Source organism: Rhinolophus hipposideros, assembly GCF_964194185.1.
Source record: "Rhinolophus hipposideros genome assembly, chromosome: 17".
NCBI lineage: Eukaryota > Metazoa > Chordata > Mammalia > Chiroptera > Rhinolophidae > Rhinolophus > Rhinolophus hipposideros.
This window is the reverse complement of record NC_138063.1, coordinates 5957040-5982108: the sequence shown is the minus strand read 5'-3', so window position 1 is coordinate 5982108 and position 25069 is coordinate 5957040. Positions and strand designations below refer to the sequence as shown.

The window sequence follows — 25069 nt, the reverse complement described above, 5'->3', positions numbered from 1 at the left end:
TCCTCCATAATAGCCCCTTCCAACCCTTTTCTTCCTCAATGATTTTTAATAATAGCACCTAGGTTGCTTGTTTCAGAGAATATAGAATCATATAAAATGGTTGTTTGCTATTAGAATGTGCACTTCATCACATCCCATTCACCACTGTCAAATAAATACTTGATGAATGAACGAATGAATGAATGAATGAATGAATGAATGAAGTCATTGCTGTTCAGCCCTGTTTTTCCCCCTCGGAATCTCTCTGCCACACACACACACACACACACACACACACACACACACACACACTGCCCCCTCATCCAGCAGCCTTTTTTCTTCAAGGAGAAGGAAGATAGATTGGGTAGGAGAGACAGCAGAGGCATCAAACAGTTGGCTGCCCCGAATATGAAAGCTTTGTTAATATGGGGGCAGACGACCAGTTCCTACGAATTCTTAAATGAACTACTCTAGCTTTCTCCTCCAACAGTTCCACAACTACTTCTTTCTGTAAGAACAATGCCCCCAAAAATGTATGTGAGTGCTAAGATAGCTTGACCAACAACGGGGTATTAATGTTATTAATGTTAGAGAATTTCTTCTAATATAAGAATTATTCAGGGTAAACACAATTCGGAAGGAGCTTCCATGCTCACCTGTTATAAAAGATGATCATGACAGGGGCAGGTAGAATAACAAACAGCAACAATAAAGTTGTCCCTCCAGCGATGAAGGAGATATATTGGTTATCAGTTTCACCTAGAAGAAAAAAAAAATCATAGTAGGAATTAGGAATTCAGCTAAAGCCGGGGGGGTGGGGAAGGAAGGTGGGAAAAATGAAGAAAGCATCCATCAATCATCATAGAGGAACAATTTAAAACAAACAAGGAATCAAATAAAAAAATATATAGGACGACATAAGGAAAAAAAGATATATTTTTCTTTCAGAGTCTCCTAAATATTTCTGACTCCTCACAGATTTTTGTTAGTTCCTTGATTCCTAAGATTGGATTTGACACCTTAAGAAGAACAAGAAAAGAAAGAGATTATGTTGGAGACAGGTATTACTTCATTGTAATGAGCATACATAAAATCACATACATAGTCTTTATTAGAAAAAAAATAATTACCAAAATAGTATGGAAATATAGTACATACATTCAACACACAATAGCATGTAACTTTGATGTTTACAAGTAGACTTCTGTTTAAGAAATATTTTCTACTCAGTTGGAGTTAATGATAAAAATAATCAAGAAAATAGTGTTACTCTAGCTCTGTGCTTACGTGGAAAGAACCATGGTCCAGGAATCTGTAATTTGCATACTGGTTCTTTCACTATTTAGATGTTTGACCTCCAGCAAATTCCTGAATCTTCTCTGCTTACCTTTCTTCACCTGTCAACTGATGATGACAACAACCATTCTAATTATAGCACAGAATTGTGGTAAGAATCTAACCAGGCAGTATTCAAAAGAGTAGTGAACTACTGGAGAAATGTCACCTCTAGAGCTTGACCCCAGTGAGATCAGAGAACATTTTATTTTTAAAATCCCCTCCTGCTTATGGTACACCTCACCCATGGCCACCCACAGAGCTACTTTTGAGAAGAAACTCCCTCAATATATGCTGGTGACTGGAATGGGATTTAATGGAAACCCAGGAGCTGTCTGGATTGCCTCTCTCCTTGGGACAGAAAGCGTGCCAGCGTCCCTCCTGCAGGAAGGGGGCAGGCCAAGACTGAGAACAGCATAACTTCCCTCTATCTTGAACTGAAAGCTCCAGTGCTTGTACTGTGGTTCCCAAGCTGTCTGGAATCCTACAACGACCTGGAAATCGTACTTTTCACTGAAGTTTTTGCACTCTTGCAGATTATTTCTTCCTCCCTCATTCACTACTGTGCTGCAATTTTTTTTCACGATAAAAGCTCAAAGTCTACATCCTCTCATTCTTTTGTAAGCATTACCGCAAAGAGAACCTGTCAAATAATAAACATTATTTTATGTTTCAATTTGTTTAACTTATAAAGTGAATAAAAGTAGAAAAATATATTAATGCTTTAAAGACTTTGTACATACAGTCTAAAAATGGCTTTTGTCTGAATATGATGGGGAGTAAGAAAGTGAAATTTACTCAGAAGAAAAGTACGTCGAACCACCACTACAAAAGTGACAATGAAATTTTCTCCCCATCAAATAAGAAATTAACCTTTTAAAGTTCTTGGCACATTATAAAATATAAAGAAATAAAGTACCTGAAATTATTTTGCATTATAACACAGGGCTACAAAAGGACTGTGCTTACTATACTGAAATAATTTGAATATAGTAGATGTCAAAGTTAAAGCAAACAGGCAGTCATAATGAGAAAATGAAAGTTATTAGCGATTAATTCATTGACAGTGTTCTGGGAAAACGGTTTAACTACTTTTTAAAATGCTATTTAGATTGTTATTACAGTAAAAAAACATGTGGATGGACTAGATATCTAATTTTTTTGTGTAAACATTAGAAGAAAACAGAAATAAATATTTAATTTCTAGAATAAAAAATGATTTCCGATTTATAAAAATAAATAAATATACAGGATTGACCAGGTCAAAATGAAAAATTACTGTAGGTCAAATTATCACAAACGACACATGGAAAGACAGACAAAAAGTTGGTTAGCAGCTTTAACATATCTTGTTACCAAGAAAAACCTACATAAAACAATAAGACAGATACAGACAACAGAGAATAAGTCTGTGTAAAGCGGACTGTGTTGAGATAAATGATATCAAACTCCATTTGGGAAGTAAAAAGTGCTGCAACTGACAACTGGAAAGAAACCGGTCTCTGTGTGTCATACCCTTTCACTAGGTGTTTGCGCATTTGATTAATCACTGTATTCTAAAGAAATACTCAAAAATTTATAACAGAAAAAAAAATTCTTGTTTCCCAACAGTACACTATCCAGCAAGGCTACGTAGCTGGGGCTGTCAAAGTGACTTTGCACCAGAATCATCCTGGGGCTTGCTCAACCCCAGACTGCTGAGCTCCACCCTCAGAATTTCTGATTCAGGAGGGCTGGATGGGTCCCAGAATTCGCAGTTCTCATGTGATGGCAGGGATGCTGGTCTGGGGTCCACTCTTTGACAATCACGGCTATAAACACGGGAATGATGTATATAAATGAAAAACTGCTGAATATAAAGTTAAGTAAAATTTCAAAACCGGGATTCACAATTGCACAGCTAGAATATGTCAATCAGGTATAAAACTTTCGGGGGAGAAGCCTACAAGGCCACACCATGCCATTCTCAAGATGACGACCCTCAGGGAGCAGAATTAAAAGCAATTATTTCTTTAAGCTTTTTGCTATTTTCCAAACTGTCTCAATGATGTATTGCTTTTATTCATCAGAAAACAATAGCCCCAAAATCCAAAGGTCAGCCTGCTTAAAACAGAATAATCTGCCCAATTTTAGTGGTTATTTTTGAAGTGTAGGATGTAGAGAGCATCTTTGTAGAAATGCACACAGAATCCTTAGGAATTAACGATGGCATTCCTTCTGAACCTCTAAATTATATGAATTAAGAAGCAGAAACCACTAGAAAGCTTGTTTCACACTGCTCAGTTATAAATCCAAATTTCCAATGCATCTCTTTTTAACCTCGTCTAGTAATGTTTGACCTGTTGGAATCAGTTTATTCATTCATCTTTTAACACATAGCTTTTCAAGGCATACTATATACCTGGCATTATAGATGAAGTGGTGAGTAAAAACAAATTTGGTGCTCAAAGGGAAAATATCAACTAGAGGAAACCTATTTCTCTAGTTCTGACAACGCTTCTGACACTAACTTTCCCCAAGTTAGCACAGACCCCACTGGGTAAGCCCCTTCCATTTAGATTCCAATCACAAGTCCAAGGCTCTCGTACTTCTGACCAACCCGAAATAAAACAGGGAAACACTTTCCTTACTACTATTGGTTTATTATAAAAGATACAAGTCAGGAACAGCCAACAGGAAGAGATGCCTAAGGCAAGTTAGTGTGGGTGAGGGTACACATGGAGCCTCCATGCCCTCTGGAGATGTGCCAACCCTCCCACACCTCCTGTGTTCACCAACCTAGACGCTCTCTGAACCCCATCATTTAGGGTTTTCGTGGAGGTCCATTACATAGCATGATTGATTAAGTCATTTGCCACTGGTGGCTAACTCAATCCTCAGTCCCTCTCCCTTCCCGGAACTCAGGGGATGGTGGGGCTAAATGTTCCAACCCTCTAACCACATGGTGTGTTCCTCTGGCAAGCAGCCCTCATCCCGAAGCTCTCAGCCACCAGTAACCATGTTAACATACAAAAAGACACTGCACTCTGGATATGTGAGGGTATTAGAAGCTCTTCTGTCAGGAACTAGGGACTAAAACCAAATACAGTAAAGGATTCTCCTAGCACCATCACTTAGGAAATCACAAAGGTTTAGGAGCTCTGGGAAGGGACCCGTAGTCCGATACCAAACAGATATTTCCTTATTACTTCACAGTACTTGATCTAAAGAGTGTACATTGTTTTGAGAGAGCCTAGGTGATTTCAAAACATGAGTGAACAAGCATTTTCCCATAAGAAATAGGGTAAAACCATGGGAGTCAGGTAGAGAGCCAATCGCCCTCCCGAGACAGTACAACCTGGAGCACCCCCGCCTAAAGCCAGCCTTTTCCCGGCCCCACTGCTGCATAAACGTGAACCATGATACTTAGAACCAGACTGGTGTAAACATGCAACACGCTTGGCACATACAGCTGACAACAAAAAGGGAATAGGGAAAGCAAATGGGTATGGATGCTTCAGGGAGTAATCAGCAGTCGTAACGTTCCCTTTTTTCTAAGTTCTGCTAGTAGACCTTAGAGCTAAGGGATGTCAACCTTGAAGCTCATCTCTCAAAGAAAGAAGCATTACTGTCTACTCTCAGCAGCCACCTTTTTGCTGATTTTTTTTTCTTTACTGCAACCCCAATGCTGTGTTGATTCACAGGAGGGCAAAAGTGTCATGAACCATAATGCCATTATTTGCCCTCCCATCAGAGAAGATAAATACAGTTAAAACAATTTGTCAGTGAGATATAGAAATGAATAATTTTCTCCGGGACTGAGACCCTCCAGGCGATGTTTCTTGCCAGTGCCGAGTATTTATGGCTCCGTTAGAAACCCTGAGAAAGGCTCATGGGAGAAATGCTGCCGGGTCCCACCCTCAGAGCCAGCCGGGCAAGAGCAGGCGTTACATCTATTGTTTATCCTTTATTAGAGCTTGGGTGGGGTTAGGGAAGGAGGAAACGGCGGGGTCAGATGAGTGAGGGAAGTCACTCGGAACCGAGATATCTGGACTGAAAAACACACGAGGAAAACCTCAGAGCCTAACCCTCTAGCCAGCCCTGGGTAGGTCATGGCAGTCACCCGTTCATGGTATTCTTACTTTTTCACCTCATGAAAAAGAGACGCCGAAATACTAGATTTCATTCTATGTACACATGGAATATACACAGTGTGTGACTTTCCACAGGGTGGAGATGTCTGAGCTCACAGAGGCAGCATGATCAGGTCAATTCCAATTTTTGATTTAATATATAACATAAACATCTGAGCTCCAATCCACATTACACACTGATTTACTGGGGGGGGGGGGGGGGAAACAGAGGTTGAGTAGAGATACGCTGGCGCCTAGTCCTGTCTTCTCATTCTTCTCCCCTGGAAGATCGCATCCAAAGATATTTGTTCTCCCACATGCTTATTTTTTGGCAACTGAAAAATGATAAAACCAACCCCAAGAGTGGCTATGGGGCTTAGATAAAACATATAGAGGTGTTTTATGTATAAATCACCACGTAATATATACACTATTAAAAGGCTACTTATATTTTGTATCCATCCATCCAAAATCAGGGTTAAATAAATAACTCATTGCCATCCTTTTCATGTTGAAATTTCTCCTGAACTAGTCATGTATAACAGAGGACGCTTGCTCCTGAAAGCATGCTTACCTTCCTGAGAAAGGCAGAGGTAGCATTGATAAGCACGTGTTAAATAAATGGAGCTTTGGAGGACCACGGGAAATAATAGTAGCCTGAAGTTGGTTGAATTTTCCTGTATGCCTGAAATATGCAGCAAGTGGATATTGGTATGGTAATATTATTCCAAAGGTCAGCTTCCTTTGTGCAAATCAATTTTATACTCTTTGTATTTTAGAAACCTTTCCCTGTTTTATAGCAAGAAGGTCCTAGGGAATAAATTATTTTCAGAGAATTAAAGGACCACGACATCAACCTTTCATATTTCTTCCGAGTGAATAACAACTACCTGCCCTCAAAAATGAAAGTATTATCAGATATTAACTGAGAAAGAGAAGGCACAGAGAATTTAAATAATTGTCCTGTAGCAAGCCAATGAGGGAGGCAAGTTCTCAACCCAGTGTTCAAATTTTGTTACAGGGGGTTTGCCTCTCTTGATGGGAGGTAGTTTCCCAAATGACTTAAGCACGTAAAGATTTTCCATCAGTTGAGAAACAAAGTCTAAGAGAGGCTGTAAAGTTTACCTATTCAATACAGGATGACTGTATTAGCTACATGTTCTTGTGTCGTTATGTGCATGTTGCCCTACTGTGGGCCACTGTGCTAGAACGACTGCTGATACCAAAGGGATCTAAGGGATGGTGACCACCTTTGATTTGGTACACTTGTTGAGAAAATTTTCAAGGCTGGCTCCACCATATTAGATGTCTCCCCATTTTATCCAAATATTTCTTAGTCTTAAGTTAACGCAGCAGACCTGAGACTGCTGTGCTTCAAAAGGCCTGCCTGCAAGGTTGGCCCTTGCCCGTGTTGGAAACAGGGTTGTGGGTGCTTTTCCGCCATTCCCTGTTAGGGTGGTTTATAGTGTCTCAACTGTTTTTACAAACATGTGGTTTATGCTAAACCTGCTTTCCTACTGGGACTCTGTTAATTCTCTGACTTTGCCCCATGTGCTTTTTCCCTTTCCTGATTTTGCTTCCTATCTCTTTGCTATAATAAATCAAAGCTATCCTTTTGGAAGTCAAGGAAGAGAGCGCCCCCATGTCCCAATCCTGTGGGAGGGCAGGAGCCTAACCGGTGGGTGCCTGGCTCCAAGGTACAAAACCACGTCCTGTGGGAAAGATGTAAGACGTTCATTTTTCTTTTTTGGATAAAGCCAATTAACTAACACAGATGATCACCCCAATTACTATGTGACAAATGGTGCTACCAAGTCCACTACTTGAGGAGTAGTTACTGTTTACCCTGAGAATGTGGATGTGATGGATTTTATCTACTGGGCTCTATACAAGGTGAGATTCTGTCTGTTTTTGCAATCTCATAGCAGATTGCCTGTGATCCGTGTCACGACTCTAGTTTAACGCTTACTCAATAATAAAATTGTTTTTTTTCTTTCATACCTTTGTGGAGCTAATTTCTGGGTAGGGAGGAGATTTTGTTTCTCATTATAATTCCCCAATACACTGTTATCATTACTGTTGTTTAACCAACTGTAACTCTCCATTACAGAGCCACCGTTTCACTTATCCACCAGGATATAACAGGAAACTTTTCAAATGCTCTGCTGAAATCAAGATAAACATTTTCCCCGTGCGATAAAACAGTAAGTATACCACACCATTTCAATATTTGATGTATTTAGCTGTTCACTATAAAGGTCCATAAACATGAGGGAATATAACTATTCTAAACATTTTCATATAGAAAATAAACTTTTGTTTTCCCTTGAGAGATTGAAGGTTCAGCCCTCGCTGCCCCTGCTGGGAGAGGAACTAGGATTCTGATGGCTAATAACTCATCGGCCATATACAAGAGGTAGAGGGAGGGCAGGACTGGCGGGCAAGCAGAAGGAAGAAGTGCCCTAGACGGAGGAAGGGCGTCCCTGGGAACCCTGAGCAGAACCCCAGGAGCCGCCTGAGGGAGTGGGCTCTCCCACAAGGGGAAAGTCCAGCAAGCAGACCTGGTAAAGACTCCCTCACGTTACTCCATGATACCACACACCCCAGGAAAGGGTACAAATCAGTGGAGAGCCCCCACAGCACCTGTGGAGACCCGAACAAGCTTAAGCACGCAAAGCTGAGAGAAAAGGGCGGGAAATTAAACTCCCGCTCCCTTGCCTGTACTTGCTCTGTATGAGACCTGTTGTACCTATAAACCTCTTGGAGGGAGGGTGTGAGGCTGTGGAACTCCAGTAGCCAGCTTCTCTTGAGATGATGCTTTCATTGCTGATGGTAATGAAATTTTTTCTTCCACTTGGAGCAGCAACACAGTGTCATGATGAAGAATTCTGAAGCCAGCCCCTCTCCCTATGAGCTACGAAGCTTTGAATAAGTTCTTCACCCTCTCCATGCCTTTCTTTCCTCACCTGTAAACTTTATAGAGTAATAATAGACTTGTTGTGACAAGTAAATGAGTAATTATCAGTAAATTCTTAGCGTAACTGGCACACATATCAGCAGTACCTGTGAGTTTTCCGTACAACAGTCGAGACAAGGCCTGTGACACCTAATTCTTAGAACTGCTACTTATAACTTCCCCTTGGGTCCTTAGGAAACGTCAAAAGTCAAACTATATGCCATTTCTAAAAGCCTATATATAAATGTGTTCTAAATGTCATATAGATCTTTTCAGAATATGAAACAGACAGCAAGCTTCGGGCTGAATATTTATCTCCAAATATTCTACCCGATTTTAAATCATTTTTATTTAAAATGGTGTTAACTAAGTGCTCTATAAAACACATGAAAGCCAACGCCTGGATGTAAGACACAAGAGCTCTTATAATAATTTCAAAATCTATAGCTTTCTGCTTTAGAGTTTAATTACTCATTCATCACTCCTTTTTAAAAATAGCCAGGGATTAAAAAGGAATTGCATGATTAGATTTCAGAACTGATACCATTATTGACTGGATCGGGCAGAGAAGATAGTAGTCAATATACACGCAAAACAACCTGTTTTGATTCAAGTGTTTGGGATTTCGCACCTGTGTACGCGTTTCCTGTGAGTGTAAAATTGCCCATACAATCACCCGTATTTATTGAATGTTTATCATATGGCAGATTGGATAATATGTTCCTTGCTCCTCCTAACAAATGGTCACAGACATCGGAATTCACACATATATACAAATTAAGAGTGAAGCCTATACCTCAGTGCTCTGTCGACATGAAAAACTGAAGGCACCTTAACATCAGGACAATAATTATACTTTGCAAGCCTGTATTTTTCTGTATTTGCAAACTTGTCTCTTTGTGGCCCCAATTTGGGCATCATTCGCACAGCCATTGCGTCCTTGAGCTTTTTTTGCAGACACAATATCCCTCCCTTTGTCAGTACAGTCTTCTCCTCTCAGTATCTACTCTTTATTTGCCCACATCCGTCATCGAGATGATAAGGATTTCTCATTTCACTCACTATTCACCTTAGCTGAAGCCATTTCTCACTCCCCACCAATCCAATCGAGAAAATTACCATTTCAACCTTAAATCTGTGAAAGGAAGAACGTCTTCTTGTGGGTTAATCAAATAAAATGCCACTCTTCTATTTCTTTTAAAAAATGACTATCACCACTACTTTTGAGTTCTAGTAAAAGTGAAATACATTGAATTAATTCTAGAAATAAATTTTAGAGTGGCCTATGAGGATTGCAAAATATTTACTTTATAAAAGTTATCCCGAAATATTTCTGTTTAATAAATGCCTTTTTAAGAATCCCTGAATAATTTGAGTGTAAATAACTTTAAGTAACTTTAAGTAAAGTTATTTACTAATTTTAAATAAATTAGGGTTCAAAAATGTATCTCTACAAATGGCATATCTATGTGTATTCTTCATTTCCTGTCTTTTTAAGTAACATAGCCCTCTGCAAACCTAGTGGGTCATCTTTGAATATTTGCCAAGAGTCAGGTCAGTACATGATTGAAATACTTCAGTTCCAGTAGGAAGTAGTTGACTAATTGCATTGTAATACTTAAAATTAGAATTGCTGTTAGGGATGAAATTAATCTTATATGCAGAACTAATTTTTTTTAATTGTAAGTTATTTCCTAATTGCCTTTGGGGAAAATTTCACACAATCATATATGTTCTGTTCCTAATAAGGCTCTCAGAGATAACCACAAGCTGTCATTACTTCCCAGATGCTTTCAAATGAAAAATCCCATGCCTCGAAAAGAATATAAATGGCTATTTTGCAGCTGGAGTCATTAGGTAGGTCTCTCAAATAACCGTGGCCACAGATTTGCAGTGGGAAGAAAATCAGTACATTTGTCTGAATTTGAATCCCTATCTGTACTCGAACGTTCTAGGGAAAGGAAAACTTCATGCAAAGGGTTTGAAATTCACACCGATCATAAAGATCTAGTTAAAGAAAAGCATTTCCTGACATTACCTGCTTTCCAATACCACCAACTTACACTGTGTAGCATGCTGCTCATTTAGAACTTGCTTTCCATACCTGAGGTAGCAAAATACACTCAACACTGTGCCTTACAGAATAGTATCATCCAATCAACTTAACATCACCGCTTTCAACATTTCCTTCCCTCTGATACTAACTTCTTATTATTCAATTCAATATCTTGTTTATCTACACAAATATGGTATGAATAAAAAATGACTGCAGGCAAAACTTCCAGGACGATGTGCATCAGGAAAGAGGAATAAATCACTATGTGGGGCTTATAAAACACACTGGCCGGTTGCATTTTTTTTTTTTTAACATAGTGTCTCCTAGAAGAATTGATTTCAGCAGAGGCAACTGTAAAGATACAACGACAGAATAGGCCATGATTGAGTAATCAACTCACTTGTGATGCGGGAAACAGTAGTTTCATCTGGATACCCAGTTGTCATCCAGAATTTTAAAAGCACAGCTAAATTGGGATGAAAATTGCAGTTGATCCATTTCATTAGAGGCGATTTAACTTGCAAGCAGTGACCCCAGTGTTGCGGGATTCTGGTTCTGTGGTTTTATCATATAAATTAACTGTCATGGGCGTTATTTTCTTTGTAGATACAGATAATGAAAGGCTGAGGTTTGTCACACCATGCCACGGAAATGCATATATGTCAGGCAGCCCTGTACATATCAGCTCAGACAACCCCCATGCCTACAATATTCACATCACTTATAAATTCCTAGGACTGGTACAGAAGGTTTTGGATTAATGAACCTTATGCCTCACAGAAGACACATATGGGAAGATTCTCTTGGCTCTGGTCCCATACTTTCCTAGTGAAAACTTCTATAATCTTCATTTACAAACCCCATCCCCCAGTCTGGTGATTAGCAACCATGCACCATTTATATGAAATATGCAAAAACAAGTAAAATAAAGTTAAAAAGGGAAATAGGTTTTTTTGAAAGATATGAATGTAAACAAAGTTGATGAAAATTTTCTCCCAAACCTTGCAATTAATCTTCTGAGAGTTTCTTTGATCAGCACTCACTAAACTTCAAATGTTAAGTGTTAATGGAAAAAAATCTAGAAATAATCCAGCTAGAAAACTTGAAAACAAAATGAACACAGTCTCTACTAGAATATCTCACAATATTAATATACAAAGAATCAGTCAAGAACATTTTATTGAGCATATTCTGGAAAGAGACTTGGACAACTCTAAGCAGAGATTCCATAATGCCTAAGCTCAGATCATTTCTAATGTAAGAAATCTGGACAATTGCACACAGATGCACTTACTAAATGACTCCAGGGTATAAATTTCCAAGTTATAAAAGCTTGAGAAATTCAAGCTGCTTACTGGCTCAGTGGCAGGGATGTAGTGTTGGGCTAATGCGGGAAAATCTTGAAGATGATGCGATCTGATGGAAACGCTAAAGGAATGGAGATAAAGGTGGTGAAAATGAGTAGGCTGGTGAGAAAAAGGAGAAAACAGGAATGTGTGAGTGACTGTCCAAGTGGTGCCAAGCATGAGCTGTTATTTCAGTCAGGCTAACATCTCTTTCCCTTTGTCCAGCTACCTTTGTGCCCTGCCAAGGGGGGAGGGTGTGGGGCCCATCTGCAAGCCTGCATGCCAGCTTGGGTCTACGTCAACCCAGATGATAGTGCACCTTTTTCTACTTTGTCTGCCCAGAGGGACCACTTGAAGCTTGTCTCTCTGGAGTGGGCTCTGTTTTGCGGCCCAAAGACCTAGTACTCAACGGTGGTAATCTAGTTTGAGAGTTCAGTCATTCGTGCACTGACTAATCCAACTGACTCTTAGCTCATTTCCTCTGCCTCAAATATCTCTTTTTTATTCTACAGTCAGCTATTTGACTTGAAAGCTATTTTGCCATCTTTAGGCGAGAATTGATAGTGGTTTTCATTGGTCTTACATGAGATCCAGAATTTCAACAAATTATCTCTGAACTGAGCCTACCACCTTCTATATTAACCCCTAACTCAGAGTCTGCGTACCCACCTAGTTGTCTGATTATGGTCACCCATACACAACTTTCTCCTCCACCCATGCATACTTTGCGTTACTCCCTGTACCCTGTTTTGTCTCTTTCCTCTGCTCCGAAGGTTAGAGAAGGACACGAGTAACTATACTTCTCATCAGTAGCACAGAGAAGTTTGTCCAAAACTAGCCTGCTTCAGAAACTTTCTCAGAGAGCCAATTTCATTTCTTTGGTCCTCTTTTTTTAAATAATCAATAAACACAGGTGAAACATCCTTCCAATTCATATGAAAAGACTTCCCAAATTCTTTAGGAAGAAGCCTAAATACTTTCCTCACGACTCATGGAATTCTGGAGGGTATTTAGGGCCAAGAGTAGTTTCGGCCACCATCCGTACACACATTTCCGCCCCCGTTCCTTGCCCCTGTAGTCTAGACAAGTTTCACATTCAGAAGAGTCAGTCTGGAACTATTTTGCACTATGCCTCAGGCTCTGAGAACAAAAGACAGGAGACAAGTATTTCTTTTCATTCAGCAAAGAAAGACAATAGTAAATTCAGGTTCAACTCATGATTCCGCCCCTTTTTCTCTCTGGTCAAAATATATCAACTCCTGGATATGTGACAGATTGGTTGACATTGTGTTGTCTTTGGGGTGACCTCTGAGTACTTGGTACTTGTCTGAAGATGAGCGCAGGCAGCAAAACGTCAGGGGAGGAACCACTGTGTAAGTGTGTGTAGACTGTGAGATCCTGAAAATCTCTTTTGGATTCTGTAAAAGAAGTTGATGGGAGCTAACAAAAGGATTCATAGCAGTTTATAAAATCTGTGTCACAATCACCTTTCCCTTGACAGTTGAAATAAATTAAATCTGCTTCACATCTCATACCTGTCTCTCTACTTTAATCTCTACATTGATTTTTGACCAAACAGCCTTAAGACTTGAAATAATCAAATCACACCAGAGAAAATGCAACTGGTCTATTTTTGCTTCCATCTGATTTCTTTATATCCAATCTTTATTTATACTTCTTTAAAAAAAGGAATTAAACCAAAACACACAGTGACCAGCTGCCATCTTCTGTCACTTCCAATGTTTTTAATATGGTCCCAGTTGCTATACATTCAACCTGTCAATTGAATGTCAAAAAGCCATTTTGTGGGTGTTCAAAACACATGAACACTAACAATACCGACCATTTTGTTCAGTCACTTTCATTTTCAACATTGTTTATAGCTTATGTATAAAGAAAATAAAGTTTTGTGCAAGAAACTTTGTCATGTGTAGACAAGAATAGACATTTTCATTAAATAGTATGTATTAAGTAACTACACCTCCTAAAAATCTATCACCTCCATTTCTCTATTACGTAAGATGTTTCTAATCACTTCTTCAACAAAAAACGGACAGGATTTGATTTCACATGAGTTTGAAAATGGTTCTTTATGATATTTTTCTGAATAGAACTTTTCTTGCCTTGGTTTCTGAGAGAAGACTGGTGACTTTTTATTCTTTCTTTTTCCTGGACAGGTTTAAAAACCACTTCTATAATGCAAGGTGATTTTTAGGTAAGAAATATTTTCTACATGTGTATGAGGAATGGAGCCAACATTTAAAATGAAGAATCTCTGTTAATTTTTTTCTCCCCCCAAAACAACACTTTTGCATCAAGTTCTAAGAATGATATACAGAGGGTGCCAAAAAAATGTACACACATTGTAAGAAAGGAAAAAACCGTATTAAAATTATGCTGATGGCAACCACTTTGAGCACCTCTTGTAATTGCAGAAGTCAAATGTGACTTGTATTCATGTTTTGCTATCGGTATATGTTGAGTATTACAATTTTAATACAGTTTCTTCCTTTCTTAAAATGCATATACATTTGTTTCGGCAGCCTCTCTATGTCTCACCCCCAACTCCCACTGTCAAGAGGAGGAGCTAGGCATATGCATAAAAAATGGCCACTGAGGCCGTAAAACCATTGTATACACAAAAACCTTTCCTTCTTCCTTTCCAGCGCAGGAAGAAACATCAGTCTGCAGTATAAGCCATCCATGAAGGGACAGCCAAACCGCAGGAAGCCTTGGCTCTAAAATCTACACACCAGCCAAGGCACATGAACTGGCCAGAGGCATCTGAAGGAGAAACATAGCAGGAGTGGAGGGAAGGAGAGAGGGAGGAAGTAAACTTTCTGTCACCAGTAAAAAGAAATTATCTTCTCTGACGTGTCCCTCTGCCGTGAGTAAACTTGCCCAGAGGCAGAACTGGGAGAGCCTGGTGCGCTCAGTAGTGACTCAGGCCTCCATACAGACTGCTGTACCTCTCAGGCCTCTCTGTATTTGCACTTCAGTAAGTGAAAAATCACTGACTCTCACGTAGGTTTGGTGGGGCCTGAACTCACACAGTTCAGGGCTTCATGAGGACACGGGAAACAATGACTAACATAGAATTAGTACTGGGTCTTGGAAGGAGCCTGCAGAGGGGAGAAGCCCCAAAGATCAGCTTCCACAGCTTCCAGGCCAGCCTCTTTCTGCTGCCAGGTCTGAAAACAGCGGAGGTCCTGAAAGCTGCCATCTGGCCAAGCAGCAGCCACGTTATCAAACGTTCATTAAATTCCACTCACCTCAACACTGATTCAGCAAATATTGCCGTCTTGTTATTGCTGAGGATACATGAAGATCTTAACACCTAGTCACCACCATCGAAAAGTTTCAATGCAATTGAAAAAATGGGAGTTATACAGCTGAAACTTATAGGCTATTCATAGCATAGATTTTTCAGACTCACTGATTTTATTTTTATTTTTATCTTTTTATTTCAGGACTATGTGGCAGATCAAGGAAATGGGGGAAAAAACCTATTATTGTTAAATGTGGGAGGGATGAATTAGCAAGATAAAGACATACTGATTACAAACATTCAAAAGCTGAATTCAATCATTAAAAAATATTTTGAACAATAGAGCCGTGAAAAAAGACAACACAGACCAACCCACCGTGGGTGGTGTTTTCCCTGTTTGACATTTGAAGACAGGTGTCACCCACTTACCTTCAGTTACTGTCAGTCTTATCACGAAGCTTTCCTTTTCTCCTGGGCCGCCCCTGAAGTGGCAGCGATAAAGCCCTGAGTCGTAGGCCGTGACATGGGGCACGGTGAGGAAGGTCCTGGTCATCCCCTGGCTGCAGTTGCTCAGTATTTGTCTCTGGTGCCTTGAGGTGTAACTTCTTCCGTGGGACAAGTTACAGGTGACCAAGTGGTCGATCTGATGAGACTGGAGCTTTTCCCAGGTCACCTCTTGCAATGCCCACTTCATGTGAAACTCACATGTGAGAGTAGTATTTTCGCCAGGTGATGAGAATATGTGGCTATTTGATGAAACACTGATCTCAAAACTATCTGGAAAGAAGAAGCAACTGATTACGTTTAGGTCCTCAAGTTTTTCCATACGAAGGTAGACGCTACCTGGAAAATTCTCTCACAGTGATTGGTGATGTTATTTAACATCAACTGAAAATGGTATCTTTACACCACATTTTTGTAAGAAAAAGGCTGTTGACAGAATATGTTCACACATATTCTCTTCAGTGTTACTTGGTTAACCGTATAACAAGGAACATCATCAAAAACCCTGGTGCTTTTCTTGGTAGTGATCATATCAAGGGGCTGAGTTTCACAAGACTGTTCTGCACGGACGCTGGGCCCGTGACTCCCACACTGACTCTCAGGCTCAAATATCTAGATTGTAACCATATCACCTAGGATTTTCATGGTCCTAAAAGAGACACAAAATCGTTTTCACTGAATACACATAAACCCATTTTTCAGATGTACATTGTCTTATGCATAAAGTACGGACCCACATGTCCTGTGAATGCCTGAAAGCCCTCCAGAACTCTCCCATCTTCCTCCCACCACAGCTGGAATACTCAGCACACAGCACTCACTGCATAATCACCAGAGATTACGCAGCTCTCATAGTTTGGGCTGAGGAGCTGAACGGATCCCTGTATCCCTCTCTGAGAATGTACAAACTAATTTTAACAGTCATATTAAAATGTACTGTCTTTCCCCGAAAATAAGACCTAGCTAGACAATCAACTCTAATGCATCTTTTGGATCAAAAATTAATATGAGACCCAGTATTATATTATTTATATTATTATATTATATTATATTATATTATATTATATTATATTATATTATATTATATTGCATTATATTATTTTATATTATATTGCATTATATTATTTTATATTATATTGCATTATATTATTTTATATTATATTGCATTATATTATTTTATATTATATTGCATTATATTATTTTATATTATAAAGACCCGGTCCTATATTATAGCAAAATGAGACTGGGTCTTATATTAATTTTTGCTCCAAAAGACTCATTAGAGCTAATTGCCCGCTAAGTCTTATTTTCAGGGACACACGGTACATACATTCTTAGATAGTCATTCTTATCCTATAAGAATACATAGTAGATATTTTCAGTCTATGATGGCTAATGGGATATGTGCTTGTAAATTTTGGTCTTCTAAATTTTGCTAAATTTTACTTTCTAATACAGTAAGTATTGATAGTTACAATCCACATAAACAAAAACTCTTTGGAGTCCTCAATAATTATTAAGAGACTAAAAGGAGAAAACAATTTTAAAATTTAGTAGAACCACAAAAGACCACAAAAAGCCAAAACAATCTTGAAAAAGAAGAACAAAGCTGGAGGCATCACACTTCCTGATTTTAAACTCTACTGCAAAGCTGCAGTAATTAAAACAGTATGGTAATTGAAAAAGACAGAAATACAGAGCAATGGAAGAGAATAGAAAGCCCAGAAATAAATCCATGGTCAACTGATATATGGTCAACTGATCTGCAACAAGAATGCCAAGAATACACAATGGGAAAAGGATAGTCTCCTCAACAAACGTGTTTGGAAAAACTGGACATATACATTGCAAAAGAATGAAACTGGACGCTTATGTTACACCACACATAAAAATCAATTCCAAATAGATTCAGGATTTAACTGTAACACCTGAAACTGAAAAACTCCCAGAAGAAAACATAGGAGAAAGTTTCATGACATTGGGCTTGGCAATGATATCTTGGACGTGACACCAAAAGCACAAACAACAAAGGAAACCATAAATAAGTGGGACTACATCAAATGAAAAAGCTTCCCGCACAGCAAAGGAAACAATCAACAGAAAAGGCAACCACAGCATGGCAGCAAATGTTTGCAAACCACATACCTGATAAAGGTTAATTTGTAAAATATATAAGGAATTCCTATAAACTCAATAGAAAAAAAATCCAAAACTACTTAATTTAAAAAATCAGCTAACAACTTGAATGCACATTTCTTTAAAGAAGATATACAAATGGCCAAAAGGTATATGAAAAGATGCTCAATGTCACCAATCATCAGGGAAATGCAAATCAAAACCACTATTGAGATATCACCTCACACCTGTTAGGATGCTATTATCAAAAACAAAAACAGACAAACAAAAAAGGCAGTTGCTGGCAAGCATGTGGAGAAATTGGAACCCTTGTGCACTGTAGGTAGGAATGTAAAATGGTACGGCTTCTGTGGAAAACGGCATGACAGTCTCTCAAAAACTTTAAAAATACAACTACCATACGACCGAGTAATCCCATTTCTGGATATTCATCCAGTAGAACTACAATCAGGATCTCAGAGAGTACTATTGCAGTACTACTTACAATAGCCAAAACGTGGAAGCAACCTAAGTGTCCATTGGTGAATGGATGGATAAAGAAAATGTGGTATGTATTACTGGGTAATGGGATGTTACTCAACCTTAAAAAAAAGAAGTAAATTCTGCAATATGAGACAATGTGGATGAAGCTGGAGGACATTAAGGTCAAGTGAAATAAGCCAGACACAAAAGGACATATACTGCACCATTCCACTTACATGAGGAATCTAAAATAATCAATCTTATAGAAGCAAAGAGTGCAAGAGTGGTTGCTGAGGTCTGAGGGAAGGAAGAAATGGGGCGCTACTACTCAACGAGTATAAAATCTCCCTTATACAAGACGAGTAAGTTCCAGAGACCTGCTGTACACCATAGCGCCTGTATTGATCCCGATGTTGTTTGTACACTTAAAAATCTGTTAAGAAGTTAGAGCTCACGTTAAGGGTTGTCATCACAATACATCTTTTTTAAGAGTATAAAGGGATCCCAAAACCAAATAATTGAAGCACCTGATCTAGAGAATAAACTTCAGGAATTACTTCTCAAAATTACAAGAGCCCAGAGTGACAACGCGTCAGGCTCTTTGGTAGTCATTAACACGTTTTTAATATGACAGCTTTGCTGCTGCTGCTAAGGAATTCTGACCATAGCTTAAGTCGACAGGGCAGTAATGGTGTCACAAAGCACAGGAACGCTAGACAAGAAATGCAGAAAAGTAAAGAGCATCTGTCACGGCCTCTCTGTGTCACACATTTGCTCATGGCTGGCCTGGGAGCCACTTCCTTGACTTCCAATAAAAGGAAAAAGAAGAGTAGAAAAGAGAGGACAGGAAACGAAAGAAAAAAGAGGAGAAAAGAAACGACACTTGAAAAAGAGAGAGAAATGAAGTCTAAGATACAGTACAATTTGTTACCTATATTCAAGAATATTGTGTGTAGTACTAGTTTCATCTCCACCAAAAACTAGTGTTTCTTCAGCAAGTGGTTCCAAGTGTCACAAAGCTGTTGGAAAGAGAAAACCACAACACTCCAGTTTTTCAGTCTGTAACCATTCAACCATTTACTGACACTAACACATTACCCACATAACAAGCACACAGGAAACATTTCATCTCTAAGTAATAAGCCAACACAAGTGCATGGCACAAAGAGAAGAAGAAGGAGAAAACCCACAAGAAATGGGAAAAAATAAGAAAATAAAACCTTAAAGGAAACACACGAGAAATTAGAATAAAATTAAGAGAGAGAAAAGAAGGCATGAGAAAAGAGACAGAAATGAGGGAGAAACAGAAATAAAAGACGAAACCAGATACTGATAGCACACTATGTTGGGCAAATGAAAGAACGGAAAAGAAATGATAAGAAGAGAGTCCAATTTTGATATGAGCTGTGGCAAACCCGGGCAAGTAAGAGGCAGGCTTGCTCTTGCTGCAGGTTTGATGTTGGTCTTCAGTGTCTGTTTTGTTTTCCTCAGTGGGTGCCGCTCTCCTCCAATCTCAGAACCTTTCTTTACCTTCCTATCTAACCAAAATTTGCTTTCAGGAAGCAACCCCATGTATTGTTGGCCTGGGTAAAAAGTAGGGTCCTCTCTTCGGAGTGTCTACATTAGCACAAAGGACCAATCCAGCAGGACGGCCGGGCCAGAGGGTCTCGGTGGGAGCAGGGTGCATGGAGGTTTTCACAGCATGGGTTCTACGTAAGGACCCAGACCCACCTGTCAACAGATACAGGCTGAACGTGGAAGCAGCAGGCCCCCCTGCAGAGGCTGACGGCTGGAAGCATACAGTAGCCCCCCTCTGCACCTTTCCTGATAAGCAGAAGAGCGGGTTGGTGACCGATGAGATCCAGACCCAAAAGAGGTCTGCAGAACCTGCCTTGCCTCTCATGTGCGTTCTGCTCACCCAACCCTCCTGCTGGGCACCTGTAAAGCCACACACAATGACCCTGAAAACGACTGGGAAGACGCCACAAGCACAAGGGGACCCTGGCATCCTGACATGCTTGGAACTGGAAAGTGATTCTACTGATAATAGGGATCAAAATGTTGCAGTTAACAGGAAAGAACAGGCTGGATTAGAATTTAACCCTAAAAATAGAAACAAAAATAATAAAAACCAGTGAACTTTATGTTTCTATTTAGTTATGCATTAATTCTTAGCATAAACATAGAATAGAGTGTGGTGTTGTGTTGTTTTTTTTTAATTTTCTTTAAAAAACATACTTTATTTAGAGCAGTTTTAGGTTTCCAACAGAACTGAGAGAAAGGCACAGAGATTTCCCACATACCCTCTACCCACCCCCACTACACACACACACACACACACACACACACACACACACACACACACACACATAGTCTCCCATGGTCAACATCACTCACCAAATGGGACATTTGTTACCAAGAATGAACCTGCAGTGACATGTCACAGTCACCCCAAGTATATAGTTTTCCTTAGGATTCACTCTTGGTGTTGTACATTCTGTGCGCCAGATGTATAATGGGGCCAAATGTATAATGCCCTCCTGGAAACCCATTGGCTTCTGTGACACTGCGCTTTCCCGCCTGTCTTCTCTCCTATCTGACCTTCTTCCATGGTCTCCTTCCAGAGTCCCTCTTTCCCTGCTAGTCTTTTAAAATGCTGTTGTTCCCTGGGTTCCATTGTTCGTCCCCCTGCACTCACCATCCCTGGGTCATTCCCTGGGCTCTCAATTGTCAACCATCCCTGTGTGCAGATGACATCCAAATCAATAGCTCCTGCTCAGTCAGCTCTCTCCACAGGGCAGCTAAAGCACGAGGCAAAAACTTGTTCTTATCATGTTCAAAATAGGCTAAAAATTAAGCAGCCAGCATTGCCCTAAGCTACCTGCAGGAGCTCTACTACTTCAGCCAATTAGACCCGATAATAGTAGGGACCTTGCGGTTTCCCAATAGCGCCTAGACCACGAATGTGCTAAAAACTCTTAAATATAGAGTATCCCATACAAATGCAAAATAAGATGTTGACTACCTGAGGACTGAGGAAATGTTCTAATGTGGCCTGAGAGGAAGCCTTTAAAAAACAAGCAATTGCTAAGAGAGCGGATTTTAAAAGTTCTCATCAGGAGAAAATTAAAAATTTTATAACTATGTATAGTGATAGATGTTTACTTTCATTTAGGCGGTCACTTCACAATATATACAAATATTAAGTCATATACATCTGAAACTAATATAATGTTGTGTGTCAGTTATACTGTGATAGATACATAGATAGATGATAGATGATAGATAGATAGATAGATAGATAGATAGATGATAGATAGATAGATGATGATGATAGATAGATGATAGATAGATAGATAGATGATTGATAGATAGATAGATAGATGATAGATAGATAGATAGATAGATGATAGATAGATAGATAGATGATAGATAGATAGATAGATAGATGATAGATAGATAGATAGATAGATGATAGATAGAGAGATAGATGATAGATAGATAGATAGATGATAGATAGATAGATAGATAGATAGATAGATAGATAGATAGATAGATAGATAGATAGATAGATGATAGATAGATGATGATAGATAGATAGATAGATAGATAGATGATAGATAGATAGATAGATAGATAGATAGATAGATAGATAGATAGATAACAAAAAGGAAAGCAAACAAAAAAATAGTCACACCAATTTCCAATTATAAGCAGACAACAAGGTTCGGAAAGTGGAGAAGTGGCACTTTGGACGCTCATAGGGTATGGAGTTTGGGAAGACGTACTGAGGGCAGAAGCAGCAGCACAGACCCAACAGGCTGAATTTCCCGAGTCTGGCTGTGGCCCTCATAGCTCTGCCTGTGGCAGACAAAACTGAAAAGGGCAGTCTTGGTGGACACTGAACCGAAGGGTAGAGCGGCTCCAAGCAGAAGTGAAACAGGAGCAAACTGTGATACTCAAGGAGCAGCCTTGAGCCTGGACCACAGTAGGGCTCAGACTGGGCCATATGGACCACACACTCCTGACCATCCTCTAAACTCCCTGGCTGTGGACATTTCAAATGCAGAAGGCAATAAAAGTAGTAGATGGCGTTTCTCTAAGAAGCTGGAATGTTCCTTGCTGATGTTTGGGGTGTTATTGGTTGAATGGTGTTCCCAAAGCTCATACAAGGAAGCCCTAATGCCCAGCACTTCGGAATGTGACCGAATGTGGAAACAGTCATTGCAAACGGAATCAGTTAGAAGGCGGTCACCCTGGAGGAGGGTGGGCCCTGCTCCAATGTGACCGGTGTCCTTACAGAAAGGGGACATTGGGACACAGACATGCACACAGGGAGAAGGCCATGTGAAAATGAAGGCAGAAATCACAGTAATTATCCACAAGCCAAGGAACTCCAAAGATTGCCAGAAACCACGAGAATCCGAGGAGAGGTCTGGAACCGCTCCTCCCTCACTGTCTCAGAAGGAACCGACTCTGCCCACACCTTGATCTCAGACTTCCAGCCGCCAGACTGTGAGACAACCAGTTTCAAATGTGTAAGCCGCCCCATCTGTGGCAGCATGAGCAAACCCCCACGGGTTGTGAGGACTTCACCGGGCTGACATTTCTGGGACAATCTGGATCTCTCCAGAACCGCTCAGAAGCAGCAAGTCTGCCAGGTTAGGGGAATCAACGCTCTTCTCCACCCCCCTCCCCAAACATTTCCATTCTCTGCCCTTCGTTTAAAGTGCACATAAAAAGGTAAAGGAACCATACAAGATAAAAGTAAGCTAAAAGATTGCTTGACTGAAACGCACAGATAAAGGGGGAAGAACAAGAGCTGCTGTGAGAGATAAAACCACCACCTGGCAAAGCCTGCAGGAACGCAGGCCAAGCAAAGCCATGTGTTTAAATGAAAGAACTGACTCGGGTCAGGTGAGCACGTCCTGGATAGCAAAGCAGGGCTGGGCCCAGAAAACACCCACTCAAAGAAGGTTTGCAGCTCATCCAACATGCAATGACCCTCCTCCCCCATGCCCAACATGAGCACCAACGAGCAAAAGACTTGCGACCCAGGCCTGGGCCGATCTGTGATTCAAAGCAACTGCTGGATACTGGATCCTGGCTGGAGACCCCAGGCTGCCGCCCCACAGTCAGTGAGCTCCCCAAAGCTTGAGAGGGTCTGTGTGAAGGGTACCCACAGCTCCTTACACTGTAACGTATGCTCACAGCCTTGAATTGTTAAAAGATCAGTTTCAATCTCTCTGGCATGGTTTGATGAGAGAGAATGGCTTTTTGTTTCGGTTGGTACCATAGGTTTGCTGAAGCACACGAAAGGCTTCACTTTTGAGCAACTCTGCTAGTTCTCTCCATCAGGAAAACAAAATGACTCATGGGATATAAGAATTTTAAAGAGCGCAGTTCAGAGGGCCTGGAACCAGGAGGTCACAGGGCAGCCCAGGACTTCCGGCTTCTTTTCTACTGAAATGTGGGCAGTTGTCCCCCCTCAGATTTGGAAATTTATCGTAGATTTTCTGCATGGCAGAGTTTTACAGAAAAAGAATGAGGAGATTAACACCACCCTTAATCAGCCCCTGCTAGAGAATAGACGATTAGTGCTACTAAGCACTTTGACTCCGATACACTAAGCACTTTCAACATGTTTTCAAAGCTAAATAATCTACCATTAATTTGTCCTTACTATGTGCCAGCATTAAGTGCATTACATGTACTGACACATTGAGTTCTGTCGAAGACCCAGAGAGAAGTCACCCAGCTGCTGGACGGCAGAGAAGGGTGGCCCACCAGGCAGGAGGCTCACGGAGCTGCCCATCAGGCAGGGCTGCCGTCCTTCTCCCAGTGAGGGGACCACAGGTGACACTCAGAGGGTTCCTTTCCACCCGGGAACTGGGCTGCATTTCACAGAGGAAAAACAGGCTCCCAGGAAGCCCCTGTTCCTACACATCTTATTTTATGATGCCTTAAATCCTATAATTAGAAATCAATTGCTTTACTTGTCCTTGTTAAAATGCACGGAACAACCTCAGCTGCTGGCAGGCACCAACACATCAGTGTGAAATCATCCATTCCATTGCTTTCCAAGTAGAAGGAAAGGAAGCAGATTCCCACCAACAGAAGGGAGGTAGCAAGGAAGGGAGAGATGAGCCAGGAGCCAGCTTTGTCCCAGGCCACCGTGTTCATGGGTCACAGGCTGCCATGCTCCCAGGAGCACAGGCTCCAGAAGGACAGTGAGCGCCTGCCAGTGTGGGGTGGCCTGGGGGACTTCAACAGGAAGACAGATTACAGACAGGGGGCAACACAATTTTACCTCTTTTGTCTTCATTCATTCATTCATTCATTCAACAAAAATTACTGAGTATTGACATCAAGACAAACGAGGCACAGTTCTGAGTAAGTAGAAAGATACATAACCAGGTCATCACACAGAGCCTCTAGAAATTTCCCATAGAAGCCCCGTGTCCACTAAAACCCTGGGAGTTTGGCTCCCAACCAGCTAGAAGCCTTGCTGTTGGCTGGCTCCGGTCTCACCAAGGCCTGATAAAGGTTCTCTTACCAAATGCAGTTATTTTCCCAAAGAAAATCTGCTGAGGCCACCAAACGCAAGACACTCAAGTAACTAAGCGTTGTGCATTTAAAGCAATCTACTTCATATTCAGTTTCCTTTCTTTCCCCATATTTCCTGCCCATGTCACTATTTATTTAATGCAATATCTACTTCATTACATTCATAGCCACTTGGTTTTGTGGAGAATAAGTAGAATTTCTGATGGATGACATATGAAAAACGATCGAGGAGGAATTGACATAATGCTAAAGGTGGGGAAAGTATAAACAACACATGATCAGGCCCACAATGCATTAGGCACATTTAACATCAATGCATATGTGAGGACTTACCTACTTCAACTGCCA

At 40.4% G+C, this 25069-nt stretch overlaps 1 protein-coding gene across 1 annotated transcript in view; it reads right to left on the bottom strand.

Moving 5' to 3' along the window:
* Positions 1-25069, bottom strand: part of CD226 (CD226 molecule) — a 64347-nt gene that overhangs the window by 7466 nt on the left and 31812 nt on the right. The window contains exons 4-5 of the mRNA XM_081078359.1: positions 15482-15829; positions 636-738 (exon numbers count right to left, since the gene is read on the bottom strand). Coding sequence (XP_080934485.1) covers positions 636-738; positions 15482-15829 — 451 coding nt within the window. The remainder of the gene's footprint in view (positions 1-635; positions 739-15481; positions 15830-25069) is intronic.